The following is a 27,437-nucleotide window of genomic DNA, read 5'->3' as shown; positions in this document are numbered from 1 at the left end:
CTCAGTCCCGAAGAGGAAGAGGCAATTCTGCCTCATCTGTGCCCACCTGCCAGTGCCACCTGTGCCAGTGCCACCTGCCATTGACACCTATCAATGCTCACAAGTGCCACCTATCAATGCCCATGAGTGCCACCTATCAATGCCCAAACAGTGCCTCATCGGTGCCACCTAGTAATGCCTCATATCAGTGTAACCTACCAGTGCGATCAGTGCCCATCACTGCCACCCATCAGTGCCCATTACTGCCACCTATCAGTGCCACCTCTCAGTGCTCACCAGTGCTGCCTTATCGGTGCCCACCAGTGCTGCCTTATCTGTGCACATCAGTGCAGCCCATCAGTGCCTACCAGTGCAGCCTCATCAGCATACATCAATGAAGGAGAAAAATTACCTGTTTACAAAATTTTATAACAAAATATAAATATATATATATATATATTTTTTTTTTTTTAAATCGGACTTTTAATTTTTTTTAACAAAAAATAAAAACCGCAGAGGTGATCAAATACCGCCAAAAGAAAGCTCTATTTGTGGTAAAAAAAATTATAAAAAATTAATTTGGATACAATGTAGCATGACCGCGCAATTGTCATTTAAAGTGCAACAGCGCTGAAAGCTGAAAATTGGTCTGGGCAGGAGGGGGGGGGGGGATTACAAGCAAGTGGTTAAACGCTCTATAGCAGGGTCAGTGGGTAAGGGGGTAGAAAATAAAGTATAAAGAATTTTAAAAACCTCCATCCAAAAGGAACTCACAATGGGGCATTCCCACCAGGTGTGGGCATGCGTGCCCGGGGTATTACAACCATGGAAGCAATGAGAGGAATATTGAGGACTGACTTTGGCTATCTTGGCAGGAACCAAATACCATCTGGTAAGAACTTTATAGTTGGTTTCAAATTCAAGTCCCACTATATTTGGAGTTGCCGATTTTGTTGCCTGCCAGATCTGGACCCAATTCAGATCTTTTGGTTGGAGGTGAAGGTCAAGCAGTATAGTTCGGGTTTCCATAGCAAATAATGCAATGCTACGACTCCACAATGCCTATTATCTCCTGGGATTAATGACACACATCAATGCAAAGTGGGAAATGACGCACAGGGCCGTGGCCACGCAGGAGGAAGTGGAAAATTAAAAAATCCTAAAATACAGTAAGTAATCCGCCCAAAAAAAGAAAAAATATGCCAATTTATTACAAGTATGCAGTTTAGTGCTGGATGGTGGGGAGTACAAAATGTGGGTGGAAATCTGCTTTAAATGCCCCAATATTACCTAGTTGTTGGCAGATCTATAGGAGATTGCACAATAAGATTGTATTGTGTGTGGTCATCTTAACAGATATTGGAAAATAAAATAAAAAAAAATCCCCATTAGCAAAAGGAAATGTTTTCTATTTTAACAGGAGAGTCTCTGCAGAATTATTCTGTAACAGGGAAAAGATCAGGGCAATAAAAGGATAGACAATGCATGTCCCTGCGATGTATGGAGCATAACGTCTCCCAGTGACTGTGACAAATCCCGCAGGCTGAGACGCTCATCCCTAACCTCCACAAATAGTTTCCTTGTTCTATTACTCATTGACTGGTGTTGGGTAATAGAAGGCAGACACATAGCTAAGACCTGATCTGAGCACAGACCGAATTAATCTTGGGTGAGTTCACCTGTCATTGGGCAAATAGGTCAGCAGTTCACCAGAAGACACCATTATCACCTGCAGAGAGATGGAGAAAGACATTGATGGTCTGGACAACCCCACATTTGAGGTCAGAATTTTCATTAAGGGGAATTTTTTTTTTTAAATTAGTCATTAAAAACGATCACGTGTAGGCTCCAGAGCATTTTTCTCGACGTGAAAGATGTCCATTAAAAATTTAGAACATGCTCTAATTTTCCTTGTCGTTTTTCACATTGTCATTTTTCACGTCGTGGAAAACAGTCGTGTGTAGGCTTTAATGACGGGAAAAAAAGCACATGCTCAGAAGCAAGTTATCAGACGGGAGCGCTCGTTCTGGTAAAACTAGCGTTTGTAATGGAGATAGCACATTTGTCACGCTGTAACAGACTGAAAAGCACGAAGACTGAAAAGCGTGAATCGTCTCTCACCAAACTTTTACTAACACGAAATCAGCAAAAGCAGCCCAAAGGGTGGCGCCATCCAAATGGAACTCCCCCTTTATATTGCCGTTGTACATGTTGTACGTCACCGCGCTTTGCTCGAGCATTTTTATTCACGATCGTGTGTATGCAAGGCAGGCTTGACAAGAATCACGTCAAGAAAAACTTTGTTTTTTTCCATGACATTGAAAACGGTCGTGTGTACGCAGCATAAGATTTTTTGAGACTCTGGAAGTGTCTCCTGTTGCACTTTTTTGGGAATAGCGTTCCTAAGGTTATTGTTTGTTTTATTAGGTTATCAAAATAAATACAATAAAATAGACAAAGTAAGCAGGAGAGCCCTACGAGTAGGATCACATAGAATAGTACAAAACGCACATAAAGGGTACAGTAACAATACACTATAATAGGAATATACATAAAGTGCCACGCTAAACATGTGTAAATACATACAAATAAGGTGCAAATGCTGTACAATAAGGTAAATATATCAATATAATCAATTGAGAAATAATCAAACTAAAAAAAATCCACAAAAAAATAGTCCAGTAGAAAAATCCATAAATCCTTGCTGAGGATATAGATTCCGTGCTGAGGATATAAGCCAAAAAAAAAAATCACCAGCTTGACACCCACCACATATTAACAATTAAAGGCTTACCAGAGAACCAGCGACCACCCTTACTCGGGGTCAGAAAGTGCTCAATCGGATCTCAGATCCACTCGCTGGGAGCCCAGATGCCCTCCCTGACACCATCTATGGCTTCCGGAGAGGTGCATATAAAAATAAGTAAAAAATCGAACTACTTCTTCAATTTAGGCCAATATGTATTCTGTTATATATTTTTGTTCAAAAAAATCCCAATTAGCGTATATTGATTGGTTTGTACAAAAGTTATCGCGTCTACAAACTATGGGATAGATTTATGGACTTTTTATTTATTTTTTTACTAGTAATGGCAGCAATTGGCGATTTTTAGCGGGACTGCGACATTGCAGCGGACAGATTGAACACTAATGCCGCGTACACACGATCGGAATTTCCGACAACAAATGTTCGATGTGAGCTTTTGGTCGGATATTCCGACTGTGTGTAGGCTCCATTGGAAATTTGCTGTCGGAATTTCCAACAACAAATGTTTGAGAGCTGGTTCTTGTCGGAAATTCCAATCATATGTATGCAATTCAGACACACAAAAATCCTACGCATGTTCGGAATCAATTTGGCGCATGCTCTGAATCATTGAACTTAGTTTTTCTCAGCTCGTCATAGTGTTGTACATGACCGCGTTCTTGACATTTGGAATTTCCAACAACATTTGTGTGACCGTGTGTAAGCAGCACACGTTTGAGCCAACATTCCGTCGGAAAAAAATCCACGGTTTTGTTGTCGGGAAATGTCCGATCGTGTGTACGCGGCATAAGTGACACTTTTTGGGGACCAGTGACACCAATACAGTGATCAGTGCTAAAAAAAATGCACTGACACTGTAAAAATGACACTGGCAGGGAAGGAGTTAACATCAGGTGCGATCAAAGGGTTAAATTTGTTCCCTGTGTGTGTTTTTTAACTGTGTGGGGGATGCTGACACTACAGGAAGAGAGAGATCGTGTTCCTGATTAGTCGGAATCACAGATCTCTCTCTCTTCCTCGGTGACAGAACGACGGTCTGCCTTGATCGCCATTCTGTCATTCCCCTGAACGTTTGTGGGTGGACAGTGGCCATTATGGCCGCCAGACCCACTGATTTGCTCCCATGTGTCCAATCACAACGGGAGCAGGTCGCCGACGCACTCGCACACGCCCTAGACCCTGAGGAGGAAACAATGTACAGGTACGTTGGTTTGCACAGTCGGGCCACCCTGTTGCAGTAAATGTACAGTTGGGTGGTCTGGAAGCATTAAAGCTGACTATAGATGGATTGAAAAGTGGCCAGTTCAGCCACTTAATTTAAGGCTGTTTCTGCTCAAAAGAAATCGATCCAGGGATCAGCTTCTCTAAAACGGAAATGTTGAAAAATTTTCATTCGATCAGCACATGCAGACATTTGCCTTCTGCGCTGATCAGTGTATTCTAACAATGAAGGTGTCCCGCTGTTCTAATACAATAACACAGCGGGGAGGATTCCCCTATCCATCTCAACTGTGTAGATTGGAGAACCCATTCATTTATACTTTATATTAAAAAAAAAAAAGTGCCACTCTTATTGTTATAATTCACATTAGTGGGCAGGGGAACTCAATAAAAAGCAGCAGAATATTCAAAACCCCTTTCATAGGGGTCCCATTAGGAAGCCTGTTGTTACCAGTGGCGGCCTGTCAACATATGTGTTTGCGGTGGGGAGCCAGACTAAAGCCTGGTACACTCAACTGGTTTCCCGTTTGGAAAACTGCTATGAGAGCTTTAGGTCGGGAAAACCAGCCGTGTGTATGGGCCATCGCAGTTTTCCCGACAGGAAAACTGCCAGGGAAAAAAAGAGAACCAGCTCTCTTTTCCCGCCGAGATTCCCGGCAGTTTTTAACCCGGCAGTTTTCCTATGGGAAACACTGCGATGGAGCATACACACGGCCAGGATTCCTAACCAAAGCTCTCTTAGCAGTTTTCCTGTCAGGAAACCCAGTCGTGTGCAGGGGGAAAAAGTTACCGAGCAGGTTCTCGGTTTTGCCCCTGGGTTTCCCGGCGGTAAAAAGTCTGCCGGGAAACCCGTACGTGTGTACGTGGCTAAATGGGTGTCTTATTAGGTCAGTAAACTTTTGAAAAGCATGTGATTTGAGGCTGAACTCTAATTGGTTGCTGCGGAATGTCCTTGGGGCGCTCCCCCCCCCCCAGCCCTCCCACTTTTGATTTTGGCAAATCAATGTTGTTTTTGTGTTTTTAGTCTCAGGTGATTGGACTGTTCTCGACGAGTCTCATTCCAGGGAGAAGTGCCTTGAGGTGAAGGAAGGTTCAGTTTTGTGTTTTGCAGCAGTGCCCTTTCACTGGGTGTTCGGATGAGGAGGGGAGGATGCGGGAGCTTGGATCGGATCGACCCAGCTTTCAGGTTCAGCAGCGGTCGGGTGGTCGCGCGAGTGATTGCCTAGATTGCTTGACTCATACTGATAGTACAGCGCAACTACATTTTTTCCATTGTCTAGTTTGTGTGTATATCACTTTTTAGTTGCTGCTTTTTATTGTTGTTCACTTAGCGCAGTATTTTTTTCTATTTAGTACTGCTGTAGGGTTGATACTGATGCGGTTACTGCTGGTAGTGGGCCCGCATTGAGCTCTGATTCACAGATGTTTTGCTTTGTTTGCGCCCCCCAATTTTTTTTAGTACCAGCCACCACTTGTTGTTACATTGTCAATGATTGCAAAGTTTTAGCTGTTTATCGGAGATACTATGAGAATACCAAACGGATGATGTCAGGAATGTTTTTGTTGGATGCAGATTTGGTAATGATTAAGCAGGAAACAAAAACACAAGGGCATTAGATTAAACTGCTTACAATACAATATACCTATTTTTTATCTACAAAGATTGTGGATTTCCCATCACTGGACAAAGGTTGCCAAAAGAGAAAAAGACCCCATTCACACTAAGCTGAGGGTGTTTGGTCACGTTCTGGATGTTTTTTATAGTGTCTGTACAAAAACAAATTCTGCATGTATAACAGCAGGCATGAGTGGTTATTAGTAATATGTTTTGCGGCAAATTGAACTGTATTTATTAGGCAAGAAAACACATTTATTTTCGTGCTTCAGCTAAGATCTATTGGGGCAAAAAATGCATGATTCTGCCCCAGAAATAGCTCATATACCCTTTTGAGCAATAGCTCGTGGCAATAATCGCATGCCAATAATCCGACAGGCTGTCCATACATGGATCAAAATTTGGCCAGTCCCTGCTGAACCAGCTGAATTTCGATCCATGTATGGCCAGCTTAAAGTATTTGTTAACCCCAACACTTCATATTCCCGATATGTGCCTGCCATACCATGTACTTGTTTGAGAAAGTCTCCTGTTCTCTTTGTATTGCTTCCTTTATGTGAAATCTCTGGTATTCCTTCCACTCCTTCTACTTTCGTAATAAAAACTGACAACACTAAGCAGGAGAGCATGCCATGGTCAGTTCTATAGCCATCCTGGGAACTCGGCCTACTCTCTTCCAATGATCAGACTTGTCTCGACATGCCCTGTTGCACAGCCATTCAATGGGAAGCTCAGTGTGCTGCTGCTTCTCCTCTCCCAGCTCTTATGCAACTAAGAACAGAGGGAATATGATCACTGATCACCTTTTTTCCCTTTTTTGTAGGTATTTTATAATTATTATTTTATTTTAAAAAAATGATATCTTTTACACAAATGTTTTGCCTTTCATTTACATTTTAAACTGAATGTGTTTTTTTTTTCAAGGTGATTGTTCTCAATCACTTTAAGCCTAGCAAACTCCACATCGAGGCTTTAGACTGCCCTCAATTCTCGTATGGAATTAATGTGAAGTACATGAGAAGTACAGTTCCTTGAAAAAGTGCTCATACACCTTGAAATTTTAAACATTTTGTCATGTTACAACCAAAAACGTAAATGTATTTTATTGGGATTTTATGTGATGAACCAACACAAAGTAGCACATAATTGTGAAGTGTCAATACTTTGTAGAACCACCTTTTGCTACCATTACAGCTGCAAGTCTTTTTGGGGATGTCTCTACCAGCTTTGCACAACTAGAGAGTGAAATGTTTGCCCATTCTTTTTTGCAAAATAGCTCAAGCTCTGTCAGATTGGATGAAGAGTGTCGGTGAACAGCAATGTTCAAGTCTTGCCACAGTTTTTCAATTAGATTTAGGTCTGGACTTGCCATTCTAACACATGAATATTCTTTGATCTAAACCAGGGGTCTCCATACTTTTCAAGCAAAGGGCCAGTTTACGGTCTTTCAGAATTCAGGGGGGCCGGATCGGGTGTAAAAAATGCCCCAGGGCTGAGCATCAGTGAGAATAAACATAGCCCCAGTGTTGGTGGGCAGTAGGAGGAGGAATAGGGCTCCATCATTGCTATTAGTCTAAGAAATAGTGCCCCATTGTTGGTGCCATTAGGAGAAATAGTGCCTCATATCATTGGAAGCATTACTGCCCCAAGGGCCGGATGAAGGCTAGCAAAGGGCCACATCTGGCCCTCGGGCCGCAGTTTGGAGACCCCTGATCTAAACCAATCCATTGTATCTGTGGCTGTATGTTTAGGGTTGTTGTTCTGCTGGAAGGTGAACCTTTTCCCTAATCTCAAGTCTTTTGCAGACTCTAACAAGTTTTCTTCTAAGATTTCCCTGTATTTTGCTCCATCCATCTTCCCATCAACTCTGAACAGCTTCCCTGTCCCTGCTGAAGAAAAGATTCCCCACGACATGATGCTGCCACCACCATGTTTCACGGTCGGGATGGTGTATTCGGGGTGATGTGCAATGTTTGTTTTCCACCACACTTAGCGTTTTGCTTTTTGGCCAAGAAGTTCAAATTGTGTCTCCTCTGACCTTCTTCCACGTTTTCTGTGTCCCCCACATGGCTTCTCGCAAACTGCAAACGGGACTTCTTTCTTTCAACAATGGCTTTCTTCTTGTAACTCTTCCAAAAAGGCCAGATTTGTGGAGTCCACCACTAATAGTTGTCCTGTGGACAGATTCTCCCACCTGAGCTGTGGATCTTTGCAGCTCCTCCAGAGTTACCATGGGCCTCTTGGCAGCTTCCCTGATTAATGCCCTACTTGCCCGGCCTGTCAGTTTAGGTGGACGGCCATGTCTTGGTAGGTTTTCAGTTGTGCCATAATCTTTCCATTTACAGATGATGTATAGAACAGTGCTCTGTGAGATGATCAAAGCGTGGGATATTTTTTTATAAACTAACCCTGCTTTAAACTTCTCCACAATTTTATCCCTGACCTGTCTGGTGTGTTCCTTGGCCTTTATGATGCTGTTTGTTCACTAAGGTTCTCTAACCTCTGAGGGCTTCACAACTGTATTCCGGTAGTGGGCCGCGGACCGGGGGTTGGAGACCCCTGGCTTAGAGGACTCCAGACAGGTAATTGTCTACAGGCTCACAATGAGGATGCAAAGCTCCCAGCGGAAAATATAAAAACAAACATAGGCTCCATAGTGCAGTACTTTAAACAAACATAATTTATTCAATAGCGTATGCACTCACAGTTAAGTAGATATAAAAAGCATGTAGATAGACAAACTCCTCCGCTCTCGGCCGCGAGCGGGGATGACGTCACCAACGGCTCTCCTCCTTTCCTTACGTGGCTGTAAGAGTGACGCTTTGTGGGTGTTTTAACCGCTTTTAAGCACCCCGCTCGCCCACCCCAGTGCGAAAGTGCCCTTATGCCGCGTACACACGATAATTTTTCAGCATGAAAAAAAAACATTGTTTTTCAAAAACGTAATTTAAAATGATCGTGTGTGGGCTTCACATCATTTTTCAGGTTCTGAAAAACGACAAAAAAAAAAAATCGAACATGCTGCATTTTTAACGCCGTTTTAAACAATGTCATTTTTCGGGTTGTAAAAAATTATCGTGTGTGGGCTAAAACGACGAAAAAAACCTGCGTATGCTCAGAAGCAAGTTATGAGACGGGAGCGCTCGTTCTGGTAAAACTACCGTTCATAATGGTGTAAGCACATTCATCACGCTGTAACAGACTGAAAAGCGCGAATCGTCTTTTACTAACATGAAATCAGCTAAAGCAGCCCAAAGTGTGGCGTCATCCGAATGGAACTTCCCCTTTAAAGTGCCGTTGTACGTGTTGTACGTCACCGCGCTTTGCTCGATCATTTTTTTAAAACGATGGTGTGTAGGCAACGTCGTTTTAATGATGAAGTTGGGAAAACTTCGTTTTTTAGACATGCTGAAAAATGATCGTGTGTACGCGGCATAAGAGTTTCAATTTGTATGCAATCGGGCAGGCCCTTGCACTACATGGTTTTGGTAAATCTAAAGGAAATCGGACAACAAAAGTTGTATAGTGTGTAGGGGGTCTTAAAGGGGTGTTCCAGCCTTTTTTTAAGTTTATTAAAAGTCAGCAGCTACAAAAACTGTAGCTGCTGGCTTTTAATAAATAGACACTTACCTGCTCCACGGCTCCAGCGACGCGCCGGCCGGGGGCTCCGCTCCTCGCCCCCCCTCGCCGGCCGGCATCTTCATTCCTAGTGTGGGCACCCGGCAGTGAGAGCTTGCGGCTTCACGGCCGGGCACCCACTGCGCATGCGCGAGCGGCACTGCGAATGCACGAGCGGCGCGGCGCCGTCCGATTGGACAGGCGCTCGCCTACAGGGAGGGGCTGTAATAAGGCGATTAAGCTAATCGCTTACCAGCCCCTCGGCGGAAGGAGGAAGTGGGACAGGAAGTCCCCTTCTCCTGAAGCCCCCACTCCCCCCCCAAAAAATTACATGCCAAATGTGGCATGTAAGGGGGCGAGGAGTGGGTTAAGAGGAAGTTCCATTTTTAGGTGGAACTCCGCTTTAAGGAGGCTGAATACAAATGCACGCCACACTTTTCACATATTTATTTGTAAAAAAATTGGAAAAACATTTATCATTTTCCTTCCACTTCACAATTATGTGCCACTTTGTGTTGGTCTATCACATAAAATCTCAATAAATACATTTAGGTTTTTGGTTGCAACATGACAAAATGTGGAAAATGTCAAGGGGTATGAATACTTTTTCAAGGCACTGTGATGAGCTGTGAACTACAGAATAGACTGCTCTTTGCAAACAGTAAACTCATTCCTGGTCAATCCTTTAAAACATGAATAGTCAATTATTAAAGAAAATTAACAAATGTATGTCTAGTTTTTTTTTTTTGGATAAAGCAAAAAAGTGAAAAAAACTCTTTTAGTGTTTTAAAGCCATCTGTGTTCCCTCCCTGTTTGTCTTTGTTATGAATTGCAGTCAGGACAGACAGTGATGGGAATTCCAACATTTGACTGTTGTCACTACAAACAGAAGTTGAGGGAGGATCTGTCAACATGCTGTGGTGACAAATAACTATTTAAAGAGGAACTCCAGTCTTTTCACAAAATTTGTAATAAAAACATATTTGCCATTTTGAAGCTTCCCTCCAATCACTTTGCATATAAATGTATATATACTGTGTTTCTGTACTTGCCAAATATGCTGCAGAAATCTCCCTCCACTGAGTTTAACTGCAATAATTTTAACTGTGGGCAGCTGAAGCTGCTGCCTGTTCACTTCTTGGATTTACACAGACACACCTTCAGCTCTGAAGCTCTCATTGGCCCTCTTATGACTCATCCCCCCTCCCTTCCTGGCAAACTCTAACAAGAGTGAGATAGAGAGCTGTGCATGATGTCATAAGCCTATGCTAATGACCAGACAAGAAACAGGAAGTGGGCTGTGTAACGGTCACCACCGTTTACGATATCCCCATTCCATCAACCACGACAGCTTATCTGACACTCCAACCATCCAACAGACACGATCCATACCAATTTCCCAGAACGACGAGACAAGCGCCGTTCTCTGAGTCAAAATGTATGAACGAACTTTAATGGTACACTCTCAGCTTTTTATGCAGTTACAGTTAATCACAGGGACAAAGACACACTCCCCCCACACATCACACAATGGGGGGGCTTCAATACCTTCTCTTAGACAATGACATTCAGTTGAGTTAAGTATTAGTCATTATCCAGACAGCCTGTCTCTGCCAAGCTGTTCTCACCTACTTCATAATACACATTCCTTAAGTCAGACGTCTGACCTTTAGGCCTCGTACACACGACCGAACATGTCTGCTGAAACTGGTCCGCGGGGCCCCCGGGCAACTGCCCAGCGTGCCCAATGGAAAAGATGGCCCTGCACACCAAGGATAAGGAAGCATCCAAAACTCATAAGGATCCAAAGGTCTGCGGGTCCAAGAGAGGCAGCAAATCCTGCTTCCATTGATCCATTGATCCCTGCTTGCTCCTGACTCTCGCGCGCCTGCCCGGCGGTCGCTATCACCGCCGGGCACCCGCGTTTGCTCGTTACAGAGCGGGGAAAGGGAGCTGTGTGTGTAAATACACAGCTCCCGGTCCTTTCAGGGGAGAAATGCCTGACCGTCTGTTCATACAATGTATGAACAGCGATCAGTCATTTCCCCTAGTGAGGCCACCCCCCTACAGTTAGAACACACCCAGGGAACATACTTAACCCCTTCCCCGCCCCTACTGTTAACCCCTTCCATGCCAGTGGCATTTTTATAGTAATCAATGCATTTTTATAGCACTGATCGCTATAAAAATGGCAATGGTCCCAAAAATGTGTCAAAAGTGTCCGAAGTGTCCGCCATAATGTCGCAGTACCGAAAAAATCGCTGATCGCCGCTATTACTAGTAAAAAAAATATATTAATAAAAATGCCATAAAACTACCCCCTATTTTGTAAACGCTATAACTTTTGAGCAAACCAATCAATAAACGCTTATTGCGATTTTTTTTTACGAAAAATATGTAGAAGAATACGTATCGGCATAAACTGAGGAAAAAAAATGTTTTATATATATTTTTGGGGGATATTTATTATAGCAAAAAGTAAAAAATATTCATTTTTTTCAAAATTGTCGCTCTATTTTTGTTTATAGCGCAAAAACTAAAAACCGCAGAGGTGAGCAAATACCACCAAAAGAAAGCTCTATTTGTGGGAGCCACGTCGCACGACCGTGCAATTGTCAGTTAAAGCGACGCAGTGCCAAATCGCAAAAAGTGCTCTGGTCTTTGACCAGCAATATGGTCCGGGGGTTAAGTGGTTAAGGTGATTTACCTTCATTTGGAGAGATTTTCTTTTACTTCCCATTGAGAAGCTGTGGCAGAAAATCAAAAGAATTTTCTCCAACAGGATCAAAAACTAACACAAGTTTTTGGCGTTCACATTAGAATTCATAATTCCAAGCAAATAAATGATTTTAAAGATGCATATTGAATGAAGCTGAACCAGAGCTGGCAGTCGTGCTTCACGGCCACAGAGGTGACTGATTTCATCACCATCATCCCTTTTATTGGTCGGTAATTCTGTCCACAGAAAGATAAAATGTACTAATAATTATCAACTGATCCGTGGAAGACTTCTGACCTCTAACCAAAGTTCTGATCTTTTTGGCAGATTGAAGATGTCAACCAATACAACATCATATCTTCCTATAACGCCAAAGACCCCGGGGATGATAAGGAGAGGAAGAAGATCAGTCCTGACTATAATGAGCGGAACAAACCGGCATACATGGTGACAGATGTGCCGCCATGGTACTTGTGCATCTTTCTTGGTGTCCAGGTATGTAAGTGGATTTCCATTTGGAAGGCTATGGTCCACCTTATGGCAAAATAATGAACTGACATGAGTTGCTGTCTGTCAGCAGTCAACAGGGCAGTGACAGTTTTATTCCCTGTTTCATGATCGGCAGATAATAAAACTGTTATGTTAGGCCCCTTTCACATAAGGCCGTCTAGATGCACTGCATCCCTCCCAGAGTTTTCTGGGCCGGTCCATACCAAAATGCATGCTCTGTTTTTGATAATTTTATTAATTTTAGACATGTGCAGTTTGTTTTGTGTTTCGGAAATTGGGATGTATCCGAAATCTCCGAATTACAATAGTAATTACCGTATTTAGCGTGGTATAGCGTGCTCCCGCGTATAGCGCGCACCCCTAAAGTTTCCCCGAATTCCTGTGGAAAAAAGTTTTTTTAGTACTTACAGTTTTGGTGTCTTACGCGGCGTCCATCGGCGGCCTCGTCGGGTCCGGCGTCCGTCTGCGGCTTCGGGTGTCCTCTTCGTCGGGTCCGGCGTCCGTCTGCGGCTTTGGGTGTCCTCTTCGTCGGGTCCGGCGTCCTTCTGCGGCGTCCTCGCGTCCTCCCCGCTCGTTTCCCGCGCCGAGTTTGAATACTGCGCCGACATATACCGAGCGCATTACAATTGTGTATCGTCGGGCAGGCTCGGCTACTCTCGCACTGACGTCCTGTACGTCCAGGACGTCAGCGCGAGAGGCGCCGAGACTGCCCGAAGATACACGAGTGTACTGCGCTCGGTATATGCCGGCGCAGTATTCAAACTCGGCGCGGGAAAGCGGGTATCGGCATATACCGCGCACCCACGATTTTGCCCTGATTTTCAGGGCAAAATAGTGCGCGGTATACGCCGATAAATACGGTAAATTAAACGAATCCGAAATAACAACATTAAATTCGTCCAAAATTCGAGTTTAATTTGAATCGGGTTTGAAAACGAATTTGAAACCGAATTCGAAAACAAGTATAGAATAAAATAGAATAGAAAATAATTATTTACTAAAATAGAAAAGAATAGAATAGCTAAAGTAAGAATAGAAAATAAAAGAATAGAATAAAATTGAATAGAAAATAAAGGAATAGAGTAATAATAGAATAAAACAGAAAAGAATGGAACAAAATTAGAATTGAATAGAAAAAAGAGAATAGAATAAACAAGAATATAATAGTCTTCTAAAATTTGAATTTTGAATAGAATACAATTGAATTCAATAGAAAATAATAATATAGAAAGAAAATTACCATCTTCTGAAACTCAAATTTGGAATAGAATAAATTTGAATTGAAATAGAATGGATTAGAATAGAAAAGCAAAGAATAGAATGGGATATAAAAAAACAATAGACTATAATAGAATAAAATAGCATATAACCGTCTTCTGGAATTTCAAATAAAATAAATTGGAATAGAATAGAATAGAAAAAAATAGACTAGAAAATAAGAGAATAGAATAGAAAAAAAACAATATAAATTTCTTCTGAAATTGGAATTTCAAATAGAATAAATTAGAATTTGAATGCTAATTCGAATTGAATTTTAACCAAATTCTAACGCAAATAAACAAAACAAATTTAACTAATTTAACTAAACAAAATTATTTAAATAAGGGAAAGAGAAATTACCGCTCCAGGTGGGTCTGCTGGACAATCAGTAGCTGCTCAGGAGGCCAGGAGTTCCGACAATGCACAAGGCAAAATGTAGAAGCTGAAAGGATGGACAGCCGCACCTCCAACAAAAACCTTAGGTTGTCTTTATTTTAAAAAATTTAATGGAAAATGCACTACAAATAACTGCAAAGGGTGGAATACAGCCTACGCGTTTCGGACTGCGATCAGTGCTTAGCCATGACTGAGCACTGATCGCAGTGCGAAACGCGTAGGCTGTATTCCACCCTTTGCTGTTATTTGTAGTGCATTTTTCATCCAATTTTTTAAAATAAAGACAACCTAAGGTGTTTTTTTTGGAGGTGCGGCTGTCCATCCTTTCAGCTTCAAAATTATTTAAATAATGAAACTAAAATTTTTTGTTTTTTCATTCTGCACATGTCTAATTCATTTCAAAGGGCTGGAAATGCAGAGGAATGCACAAAAAGTAAAGGCAGGCGCAACTTTTAAAAATCTCGCCACACCAAACCACATGGTACTAAGGTACATTCACATTAGTCTCTACCATCTGTGGTCCTTAACTCACATTCAAACATACACTAGCTGGGGCCAATTTAGGCAGGAGCCAGCAAGAAAACCCTAATACAACTTTCTTGCCTAACTCATATAAAAAAGTTCTGTGTACTTTCCTATTTTTAATCAGCTGATCACATGATCCCGCAGGTCCACCTCCCCTGTGTCAGTGAGAGGCTGCTGCAGGGGAGATGAAGGGGCATCGACAATGGCTGGGCCATGGGAACCTATGGTGATGTCGCAGCTCATGGATATCACAGCCATTGTCGAACACTCCCCAAGCCAAAGCTGCAGAATCTCGGAACCAGACCTGAGCATATTGATAATCGCTAAGTACACAGATCTTTTTTTTTTATACAGGTTAGGCAGGATAGGTAGGAGGGGGAGGGGAATTTTTAGAAATAGTTATGGTTCTGTTTTTTTCTCCCACTTCAAGCATGTAATTTTTTTTCTAATCTGCCCTTTTCTTCTTTCAGCATTACCTGACAGCACTGGGGGGTATTATCGCCATCCCCCTAATCTTGTCGAAAGACCTGTGCTTGACCCATGACCCGCTGACTCAGAGTAACTTGATCAGCACCATCTTCTTTGTCTCCGGGATTTGCACCCTCCTGCAGGTTCTGTTTGGGGTCAGGTAATGTGACAATCAGAGGAAGTTTATCTGAAATATTGATCTTTTGAGAATGACTGACTGCGATTTTTTTTATTTATTTATTTTTTAAGTTTGTCAAGTTTTGTACGCTGTGTTAAAAGATTTTGCGCCTATATTGAGTTTGTATTTCTGTCTGTGATGCCAGTGCGGAGATTCACACAGTTTAAGTGACTAATATCATGACAGAAAGTGATGGGAAATCCAAAATGTTACTGGCTGTGCACTGACCCCCACTCCCCTCAAACACAACTGATTGGGGACCAATATGAGGTTTCAATCGGAGAGAGAAAGTCTGAAAATAAACAGCTACTGCTGTGCACTCCAGCCGACAAAACACGATTACTGCTAGCGGTTATTGCCACAGGCTGGAATCGCATGCCACAAAATCCAACAGGCAGATTTTACTGAAGTTAACTGATGGATCGTAAATCGCGACCAGGTGACTGGTAAATAGCGGTCTGGGCTTGCTGATCCCAGAGTATCAGAGGGATTATTTGTAAAGTTGGAGCTGTAGTAGGGAGCAAGAGTGGCATAAGCCAATGTCTCCCCTGTAGTGCTGGCTCCTGTCCCATGCAGAGTGATACCAACTGCACTTCACCTTTTATCCCGGTTAGTGGTCTGAGTGGTGCCAGCAGCAGCAAAGAATCCTTAAAGTGGAGTTCCACCCATAAATATAACATTACATCAGTAGTTTTAAAAAAATGTAATTAGTCCTTTACGAATTTATTTTTTATTTTTAGATGCCTTCAAAGTGTTGTTGCTAGGCAGAATAGTTAATCTTCCCACTTCCTGCACCTAGGTGCTTAATGCTTCCTAACCTACACTGCACAGACTCCTGGGAATGTAGTGGGTGTAACTTTCCAGGAGTCTGTGCATTCCCCAGTCTCAAAGAATCATGTGACTTGGACAGCACAGGTGCTGAAACCTGATCTGACACTGCTTGTGCAGCACTGAGCATGTGCGAGATTTGCAAGGCTGAAATCCAGGAAGTCATACAGTCTGGCTTCATGATGCCCACACTTAAGATGGCCCCAGTCAATTTCTATTTTATAAAGTGTCTAAATGCTGTAACAACCTAACAAAACGGACCTTAGTTTACAGACTAACTTTACTAGAATACATTAAGCTTGTGTATTACAGGGGTATTTATATTTAAAAAGCGAAATTGTGGCCGGAACTCCGCTTTAAAGTGGTTCTAAAGCCTCAAGAATGCATTAAGGTGAAAAACCTTCTGTGCTGCAGCCCCCCCCCCAATTTTTTTTCTTACCCAAGCCCGAATCGATCAAGCCATGTGCATGAACGCAGCTGCTTCAGCTACTGTTGCTCTCCTCATTGGACAGATTGATAGGAGCAGGAGCTATTGACTTCTGTTGCTGTCAATCAAATCCCATGACACAGGATCGGGGGGAGGGACCAGGCCCCACTGCTTGTGTCAATGGATGCAGCAGCGGTTCTTGGGAGCGAACCTGCACAGGTGCCCCTAGGTTTTGTGCTGCCCTAGGCAAGACAAAAATTGCCCCCCCCCCCCACCTAAATTTGTGGTCAATGGAGCAGAGGACAGGGTCAGCAGGGCAGAGGATGAAGCTGCACTGATAGGCACTAATGGGAAGGCACTGATGAAGCTGCACTGATAGGCACAGATAGATGGCACTAATAAGGGAAGCACTGATTGGTGACACTGATTGGCAGCAGTGGTTGGCACTGTTGGGGTGTCAATTAACATTGGTCGTGTGTACGCGGCATTATGAGAGACTTCATACTACACTCAGCAAGAAAAGCCTTGTACACATACACACTGTTGACTGTTGCTCGTAGTGATTAAAGCGTAACTCCAGGCAAAAAACAATTAAAATGTGTTTATCATTTACCCTTTAAAAAATAAGTTTACCTTTGGGAACATATTACATATTTAACCCGTTTTTAGGTCGGAACATATAACTTCTGCACCCCACACAGCTGATTTCCCCCTCCCTGTGACAGCAGACAGGGGATCTTCTCCCTGCACCCGCTGTCACATTTAAAAAACAGTACGGCCACGTGTGGCTCCATCCACATGGCCATGTCATTCATTCATAGTTTCCTGTGAATGGATAGACTACAAGCATCGTCAGTCATTGTGGCTGACAGCTTGTCATTCTAAGGCCCCTTTCACATTGAGGAGTTTTTCAGGCGGTAAAGCGCTAAAAATAGCGCTGCTATCCCGCCTGAAAAACTCCTGCACTGCAGACTCAATGTGAAAGCCCGAGGGCTTTCACACTGAGGCGATGCGCTGGCGGGAGACAAAAAAATCTCCTGTCAGCAGCATCTTTGGAGCGGTGAGAGGAGCGGCATGTATACCGCTCCTTCACCGCTCCTTCCCATTGAAAACAATGGGAACCGCGGCAATACCGCCCGCAATGCGCCTCTATAGAGGCGCATTGCGGGCGATATTAACTCTTTATCGGCCGCTAGCGGGGGTTAATACCGCACCGCTAGCGGCCGAATCCCGTGGTAATCCCGGCGGTATAGCGCCGCTATATTTAGCGGCGTTATACCGCAACCGCAGCTCCTGCCTCAGTCTGAAAGGGGCCTTAATGAAGTACGAGGGAGACGGTGAGCACACTGGTAGTTCATTGATTCTCCCTGCTCTCAAGTAACTACCTGCCCATATGAGGTAATGGGAAGAGAGCTATCCTGAGAGTCTGCTGGAGCCAGACATTGATTGCACCCATAATCTGCTGATTGTGGATGCAATGCTCTGCAGGCTCCTTTAGAAAAAAAATATTAAATGGGAATTTTTTTCCTGCAAAAAATGTGCATTTATTTTATTTCAAAAGATGAGCTTGGCCATTGAACCAGCCATAGATCGATATTCGGCCAGTTCAGCAGGAACCGGACACATTTAGACCCAACTTTGGGAGGCTGGCTGTACCGAAGTCGATCTACTGTCTGTGTTTTTTCACCGATCACTGCCTGTGACTATAGCCGCCAGCAGTAATCATTGTTTTCTGATGGCAGGGAAGCCTCCAGTTGTCAGTCTTGATAGCTCTAATATCATTGGTTAGCTGGAGGGGAGTTACTAATATTCAGGAGTTGGGTCTTACCCTATAAGCAGAGGATGCGGTGCTTGCTCTGACTGCCCTGAAATGCATATAGGCCAAGGCAGGTAGGTGGTGTCACCGGCTCCCACACAACCTTTTGTTATGTTGCTGTGCACACTCAGGAGCTGGAAATTGTATATCATCGGCTTGAGGTCATCTATACATTGTGATTGGTTCCCCTTAAAGTGATCTCAACAGGTGGTGTTTTTGTTTTTACATTTAACCCACTGGTTAAATGGGGGGGGGGGGGGGGGGGACTGTGTGTATCCTGCTAAGGGGCCCTCTACGGCAGCAATGTGAGGGGTTTACACGGAATAGTGGGTGTGACTTATATGGGCGTGGCTCTGAGGGGTGTGGTTAGAGTCTGAGATGAATGAGGGATGTAGGGAGAAAAAAAGAAAGAAAGAAAGAAAGAAAGAAAGAGGGATAGACAGAAAGCAGGCCCAGATCCTACACCACAATAGAAATCAGTTTATTTCAGAAAGTTTAACAAATCGGCAGATAAAGATACTCCAAACACCTGGTGTTGGCGCTTCTGTCATCCCGGCACCATGGTTGTTATGGTGTCAGGATGATTGAAGCAAATTATTTCTATTATTACATTGTACTATAAAATGAAATCATTCAACTCACCATAATGCAGAATCAGTGGAAGCCCGGAGTCCCTCCTTACACCATGTACGGTCGTCAGTACAGACCTACCGTACATGTCCAAGCGCCCGCCGTCCCTCGCATGCGTCGAATGACTTCGACGCATGCGTGGAAGCCTTTAAATGGCAGGCCCGCCCACGTCGCCGCGTCATCGGCGCGGCGACGACGCGGACACGCCCCGCGTATTGTTTACGCGCGGACTTCTGTACGATGGTTAGTACAGCCATGGTACAGAAGCCCTCTGGCAGACATGTACGGTGAAAACGGTCCGACGGACCGGTTTCATCGTACATGTTTTCTCTTTAGTACCCGGCCTAATAAACACCAGTTAGGAAATGTCTGAAACTCTCTGTGACTGTCTATTAGTTTAACAATGCAATAAAGATTATGGGCCAGATTCACGTAGCTGCGCGGCGGCGTAACGTATCTCATTTACATTACACCGCCGCAAGTTTTACGGGCAAGTGCTTGAATCAAAAGCACTTGCCTGAAAACTTGCGGCGGCGTAGCGTAAATCCATCCGGCGCAAGCCCGCCTAATTCAAATGGGGCGTGTATCATTTAAACTAGGCGCGTTCCCGCGCCGAACGTACTGCGCATGCTCCGTTTTGAAATTTCCCGCCGTGCTTTGCGCGAAATGACGTCGCACCGACGTAATTTTTTGAACGGCAACGTGCGTTACGTCCTTTCCTATTCCCGGACGTCTTACGCAAAAAAAATAATAATTAAAATTCAACGCGGGAACTACGGCCATACTTTAACATGGCTGGTCTATTTTTACACCACCTAAATAGCATCCGTAAATTTACGCCGGGAAAAGCCGACTAGCGACCACGTAAGAGAATGCGACGAACGCGCGTACCTTCGTGGATCACCGTAAACAGCTAATTAGCATACCCGACGCGGAAAACGACGAGAACTCCACCCAGCGGGCGCCGAAGTATTACACCTACAATCCGAAGGCGTACGAAGCCGTACGCCTGTCGGATCGAAGCCAGAAGCCGTCGTATCTTGGTTTGAGAATTCCAAATAAAGATACAACGCGGCAAATTTGAAAGTACGCCAGAGTATCAGCAGATACTCCGGCGTACTTTTTCTGTGAATCTGGCCCTATGCTTCTATAGAATTGTTTAAGTACATATGCATTTATATTGGGGTTACCATTATTTGGTTAGTTTCGTAATACAGGTCACAGGTCTATTTACCCACATAACATTACCGTTTGACCACAGCAATGGGAGTTGCAGAGCACACGCGATACGCTGGCTGGCTGTGCTGCTCTCCTCTCCTCAGACTGACTCCACCCCCCAGGAGCCACGAGATTCAGCACGTAGCCGCTCGCGGACTACTACAATGGCGCCGGCTGTCGTTCTAGTATTCTTCAGACATCAGTGAGTCAGGTGACGTTGCGTAAGGCGGCCGCCGCTGTTACTTATGGGAGTTGTAGTCTACAACTCCCATAAGCAATAGCGGCGGCCGTCTCACGTAACGTCACCTGACTCACTGACGTCTGACAACACTAGTGAGTCACGATTCAGCGCCGCGGGCGGAAACTAGGACAGCCGCCGCGGCAGCCATTGTTTCGGTTAGGATACAAACAGAAACTCAATGCTTCCCAGTAGGGCCGCGAGTAATTTCCGGGGGCCCTACGCAGCTTGCGTAGTCTGCGTATAGGGTGGATCGGCCCTGACCACTGTAAATGTAAAAGGAGTCCTAACTCTCCTATACCGGATGTATCTGTATCCACTGCCATGCATATAATATGTATTTATAGCATGTCACGTTGAATTTTACACTGTTTTTCCACACTCCCATGTATAATTTTCTTGATTTTAGATGGCTGATACAGAGAAATGTCACAGGTTTACATCTACACAATGACACGTTTTGTTGCCTATGTTTTATAATGTCTTATTACTTGCATGCATTATGCAAACACTACACATTAAATTTAAAGCTGAATTCCAGGCAAACCACTAATTCCATAGATCAAATATATGTAAAGAAGCTGTTAAACCTACCAAAGAATTTTTTTCCTTCCCATCGAGTCTTAAAGGATCACTAAAGGAATTTTTTTTTTAGCTAAATAGCTTCCTTTACCTTACTGCAGTACTGGTTTCATGTCCGTATTGTTCATTTTTGCTTTGAAGTGGCTGTAATTCTGCTGTGATCTCCACACTTCCTGGTTGTCTTTTTCCTTATAACCACAGTACTGGGAGCTTTTCACTGTAGGTCTAAGCTGTCATTACTGTGTGTCTAAAACTTAACAGAACCAATCAGATTCATTTTAAAAACAAAACACTGCCCTGGATTTGTTTGTTTTTGTTCTGTGTGTCTCTCTAGTTCACAGGAACATGAAAACAGTTTAAAAGTGAAACTAACCTACAGGCACATTATATGATTGATTTTTTATCTATTTGTAATCATTTTTAAAAGGAATCAGTTAACTTTTATGTCTCTATACCCTGTAAACAGTCATTTCAGCAAAAAAAAAAAAATCCTTTAGTGACCCTTTAATATTTTCTACTGCAGTTAAAGTGGTATTAAACCCAAAAGCAGATTTATTATATTGCAGCTTACCAATTCTTATATGTGAAGGCTGCATTCATTTTCTGTTTTTTTTGGGGGGGCTTTTTCTTCTATTTTCATCTGGTGATCCAGCCAGTAAGTCTGTTTTTCAAAAACTCAAGTTCTCCATCAGAATGCATCAGTCTACACGGATGAGACACACCATTTAACAATAGCAGAGGTGCTTACAATGATCAGCTTTTATCCATGGAAAACCTTTACCTGTAACTGATTATAAAGTGTGAGCTGGAGTTTGGCTTCAATTAGTTAGTATCTGCTAATACATTTAATACTCCCCCTCCTCCCAGACTGACAATTCTGCTGTCTGCTGTGCCAAAGAAAAGAAAACAAATGCAGCCATCACATCTAATGATTGGTAAGCTGCAATAAAATTTTTGGTTTTGAGTTGAATACAGCTATACCCCCAGCCTGTGATTGGACAGTGAAAGGAGAAGCAGCAGACCGATGAGCTCTCTGTCACTCTGCTCTTTCCTCCTGTCGGAAAGCTCCTTGCACTACTGATTGGATCCTTGTACGGCCTCTTCCCCTTCTAGTCTGAACTCTGCTATACAGGGACAGGTAGATGTTATCAGACCACATTCAGGTACTTGCACTACATTTTAAAAGACATGAAATTATGTATTGATGATTACAGTGCCATTATGATTATGAGGAAAGATTAGAGGAACTACATTTATTCACTCTTGAGAAGAGGAGAATAAGGGGGGATATGATCAACATGTACAAATATATAAGAGGTCCATACAGTGAACTTGGTGTTGAGTTATTCACTTTACTGTCATCACTGAGGACAAGGGGGCACTCTTTACGTCTAGAGGAAAAGAGATTTCACCTCCAAATATGGAAAGGTTTTTTCACAGTAAGAGCTGTGAAAATGTGGAACAGACTCCCTCCAGAGGTGGTTCTGGCCAGCTCAGTAGATTGCTTTAAGAAAGGTCTGGATTCTTTCCTAAATGTACAGAATATAACTGAGTACTAAGATTTGTAGGTATAGTTGATCCAGGGTAAATCCGATTGCCTCTCGGGGGATCAGGAAGGAATTTTTTCGACTCGAACGTTACGAGCCGTTTGTGCCAAATTCGAGTGGCGCGTCATGGCCCATAATTCACTGCGGCATCGCAGTGCATTGCTGGCTGATGATTGGCCAAGCATGCACTATGACCCACATGCTTGGCCAATCACAGCTTGCAAAAAACGGAGAGCCATAATTGGCCAAAGCCAGGGTGGCTTTGGCCAATTATGGCTCAGGGGGTTTAATACACGCCCCACACTATAAAAGGCCGTCTGCAGGTCGGCCTTGTGTAGTGTGTTGCGGTGGTTAAGAGAAGACAGAGAGAGAGAGTGTCATTTTTTTGTAGGTAGCAGGCAGGCAGGTAGGCTAGTCAGTTAAAGTTAGTGTGTGGAGGATATATATGCATCCCAGGTGTTGTATATATATTTATACACTGTATAGTTTAGCTAGATCCGCTCTTCCTAATTTACTGACAGGCAGGCAGGTGATTTTTATTGTCTGTGTCCTCTGCACATTGTGCACCTAACGTAAAGCTGGTGTTTCTCATATTTACTCCTAGAAGCAGAGATCTTCTCATATTATTACTACAGGCAGGGTATATTGCTGCAAGTACTTTCACGTGGTGTACTGTCTGTGTCCTCTGCAGTGTGCACCTAAAGCTACGGGGTGTGTGTACTGTCTGTGTCCTCTGCAGATTGTGCACCCGACGTAAAGCTGGTGTTTCTCATATTTACTCCTAGAAGCAGGGATCTGCTCATATTAATACTACAGGCAGGGTATATTGCTGCAAGTACTTTCACGTGATGTACTGTCTGTGTCCTCTGCAGGCCATTAGTATGTCTGGAAGGACAACAAGGAGAGGCAGAGAGTCACGAGCCGATAAAAGAGGGCAAGCAGACTCTGTGTCTAGAGGCAGCAGTGCTGGTCATGGACACGGTGCATCCTCATCAGCACGTGGCCGTGGGACACGCTCGTCCTTTATTTTGGCAGCTGGCCGTGTTGAGCCGCAACATGCTGAAGACTTGGTAGAGTGGATGACCAAGCCGTCCTCATCCTCCTCATCCTCTCTCACCCAGGCTCAGGGTACTTTGTCTGGCAAAGCAGCTGCCAAAGCGGCCTCTTCCCTCTGCTCAATGGCATCAGTCACTCCTTCCCTAGCCCCACCATGTCCTCCTGAGGAGTCCCCCGAACTGTTTGACCACAGTGTTGGGTACATGCTGCAGGAGGATGCGCAGTGTTTTGAAGGCTCCGATGATGGTACACAGCTAGAGGAAGGCAGTAACGTGAGCCAAGAGAGAGGGGGTGCCCAAGAAGGACAGCAATCTGGCAGTCATGTTCCCCCAGCTGCAGCATACTGCCAGGTTTTCTACAGTGATGAGGAGGGAGGGGGTAATGAGGTCACTGACTCTACGTGGGTGCCTGATAGGAGAGAGGAGGAGGAGGCACAGGCACATCTCCAACGAGGCAGGATGCCCTCCAGGGGCCAGCTTAAGGGCAGCACACCGACTGCATCACAATGCAGAGCTACGCATGTGCAGGGCGCTGCTGTCTCTCAGCGTTATTCCAAAAGTTTTATGGTGTGGGCCTTTCTTGAGATGAGTGCATCGCTGCTATTTGCAACATATGTCTCAAGCGTATCTTGCGTGGCCAAAACATCACCCGTTTGGGCACCACATGCTTGACCAGACATATGTCGACCTGCCATGCAGTTCCTTTGCGAGCGTACCTCAAAGACCCACACCAAAGAACAAAGCGGATCTCTCCTTGCTCCTCATCAGCTGGGATCTCCAACCCCACTATACCCTCAGTCCTCCCTGAAGCCTGCACTGATAGGAATGAAGGTGTAGAATTAGGTGTGTCACAGCAAAGTACTTGTGGGCAATCTACTATCGGTACAACGATGGCAGATTGTAACAGGCAAATTTCCCTGCCCCAGCTGCTGCAGCTCCAAAAGAAGTTCTCTCCCAGCCATCCACATGCCCAGCAGTTGAATGCTAGCTTAGCTAAATTGCTAGCACTTCAACTGCTGCCTTTTTAGTTGGTAGATTCTGCTGGACAAGGTACAGTAGTGGTGGAGGTTGTTGGAGGTTGTTCCGCCACCACGCCTCCAAAATGCTACTACTGGTTGTGACACACCTCTCTCCTCCACCCTCTCCTCTTCTTGTTCCTCTGTGGCCTCTTCCTGTGCTACACGGAACCAGCGGTGCTCCGTAGGCGTTCAAGGGGCTACACAGGTACGCAGGCAAAGAGATGCCATGCGGTGCTTGAGGTGGTGTGCTTGGGGGACAGGAGCCACACTGGGCCAGAGGTTCTGTCAGCTCTGCAGGGGCAGGCTCAGAGACGCCACGCCAGCTTAAGCTAGGAATGGTGGTTTGCGACAATGGCACCAACCTCCTCTCCCTCCTGCGACAGGGACAACTGGCCCATGTGCCCTGTTTTTCTCATGTCCTTAACTTGGTGGTGCAGCGGTTCTTGGGCAGGTACCCGGGCTTACAGGATGTCCTGAAGCAGGCCAGGAAAGTCTGTGTGCATTTCCGACGGTCATAGAATGCCAGTGCTCGGCTGGCAGACCTCCAAAAGTAATACAACCTGCCCAAGAACCGCCTAATCTGTGACATGCCCACCAGGTAGAACTCTACGTTAGCCATGCTGCAGCGGCTGCACACGCAGCAGAGGGCCATCAATGAGTATCTGTGCAAATATGGCAGCAGGACTGGGTCAGGGGAGCTTGTTTTTTTCCCCACGCCAGTGGGCCATGATCAGGGATGCATGCACTGTCCTGTCACCATTTGAGGAGGCCACGAGGATGGTGAGCAGGGACAGTGCATGCATCAGTGAGACTGTCCCTCTTATTCACCTGTTGGAGCACACACTGCATGGAATAATGGACAGGGCCCTTGAGGCAGAACAGAGGGAGGAAGAGGAGGACTTCCTTACCTCTCAGGGCCCCCTTTATCCAGACAGTGTTCCTGCTTGCCCGCCTATCACACAGGAAGAGGACGAGGAGGAGGAGGATTGTCAGCATGGAGGTGGAGCCTAGCACTCAGCATCAGCAGCAGTCTTCAAGGGATCCATTACAGTCCCAAGAAACCCATGGAATTGTACGTGGCTGGGACGAGGTGGCTGCTGATCATGTCGTCCTCAGTGACCCAGAGGACTCCGCACCGAATGCCTCAGCAAACCTATGTTGTATGGCCTCTCTGATTCTGCAAAGCCTGCGGAAGGATCCTTGCATTCGTGCTATCAAAGAGAGGGATCATTACTGGCTGGCATTCCTCCTTGATCCACGTTACAAGCGGGAGGGAGCAGAAGATGAAACATCTTCGGGAGGCCTTGCAGAAAGGTCTGTGCAACGCGTTCCCAGATACTGGGAGGTTACAAAATCCTGGTCCTGGACAACGTGTTGCTGAGGCTTTGGTCAGTCACAGAAGGAGCGATGGAGAAGGTGGCCGCCTGACCGATGTGTTTAGACAATTATATAGTCCGCAGCCCCAAAGTATGACCGGTTCCAGCAACCATTGCCAGCGTCTGTTTTACATGGTGCGGGAATACCTAGGGGCAAGATCAGACTAGGACACCTTTCCCAGCGAAAATCCTCTGGCTTACTGGGTCTTGAGGATGGATCACTGGCCAGAGTTTGCACAGTACGCAATTGAGCTACTGGCTTGTCCTGCATCCAGTGTTCTTTCAGAACGCACATTCAGTGCTGCTGGAGGCTTTGTAACCGATCACAGGTCGATCGACTGACCTTCTTCATAAAAATGAATCAGGCTTGGATCACCACCAGCTACCTACCAAGCACCTGATGCTGATGTAACTGAATATTTTTTTTTAAATGTCAGATCCCTTCAAGACTGCCTATGCTGATGCTGAGTGACTATCCTGTTATGCTGAGTGACTATCCTTTTCCTCCTCAATGATCATGCTGATAGCTTGTAAGAACATTTTTGGTTCTGGGCACCGCCACCAGTGGCTAAGGCCCAATTTTTCTGCCCCTGTTTAACAGGGGCGTGTAATTACAATTTTTGATGCAATACTTTGCAGCGGGCTCATTCCTGTGCTCCAACTAGAGTATCTGTGAGGGGTTGCAGTGTTGTGGCACCAGCACCAGTGCCTAAGGCCCAATTTTTCTGCCCCTGTTTAACAGGGGCGTGTAATTACAATTTTTGATGCAATACTTTGCAGCGGGCTCATTCCTGCGCTCCAACTAGATTATCTGTGAGGGGTTGCAGTGTTGTGGCACCAGCACCACCACCACCACCAACAAAGGCCCAATTGTTCTGCCCCTGTTCAACAGGGGCATGTAATTACAATTCTTGATCTAATATTTCACAGCAGGGCCCATTCCTGTGCCCACCAAGAGTAACTGTGAGGGCTTACAGATTTGTGGCACCAGCACCACCACCAACAAAGGCCCAATTTCTCTGCCCCTTTTCAACAGGGGCATGTAATTACAATTTTTGATCTAATATTTCACAGCAGGGCCCATTCCTGCGCCCACCAAGAGTAACTGTGAGGACTTACAGTGTTGTGGCACCAGCGCCAGCACCAAAGGCCCAATTTTTCTACCACTGTTCAACAATAGCATGTAATTACAATTCTTGATATAATAGTCCACACAGCAGGGCGTTCTAGCACCCACCAAGACTAACTGTGAGGGCTTACAGTGTTGTGGCAACACCAACACCTAGGGCCCAAATGTATGCAGAATATATACGGCAGGCCCCTATTTTCAAACATCCAACTCACAAACGACTCCTACTTGCAAACGGAAGGAGACAACAGGAAGTGAGAGAAAATCTACCCCTAGGAAGGGAAATTCTCTTCTGTAAGGGGTGTCTCCTGTCCAC

General features: G+C 44.7%; 1 protein-coding gene across 1 annotated transcript in view; it reads left to right on the top strand.

Moving 5' to 3' along the window:
• The first annotated feature begins 1,557 nt into the window (after positions 1-1,557).
• Positions 1,558-27,437, top strand: part of LOC120932869 (solute carrier family 23 member 1-like) — a 59,524-nt gene continuing 33,644 nt past the window's right edge. Inside the window, exons 1-3 of the mRNA XM_040345667.1 lie at positions 1,558-1,760; positions 12,247-12,414; positions 15,081-15,238. Coding sequence (XP_040201601.1) covers positions 1,719-1,760; positions 12,247-12,414; positions 15,081-15,238 — 368 coding nt within the window. The 5' untranslated portion in view covers positions 1,558-1,718. The remainder of the gene's footprint in view (positions 1,761-12,246; positions 12,415-15,080; positions 15,239-27,437) is intronic.

This window comes from Rana temporaria, chromosome 3 (genome assembly GCF_905171775.1).
Source record: "Rana temporaria chromosome 3, aRanTem1.1, whole genome shotgun sequence".
Lineage (NCBI taxonomy): Eukaryota > Metazoa > Chordata > Amphibia > Anura > Ranidae > Rana > Rana temporaria.
The sequence above is the reverse complement of the archived record's forward strand: the minus strand, read 5'-3'. Positions and strand labels throughout refer to the sequence as shown.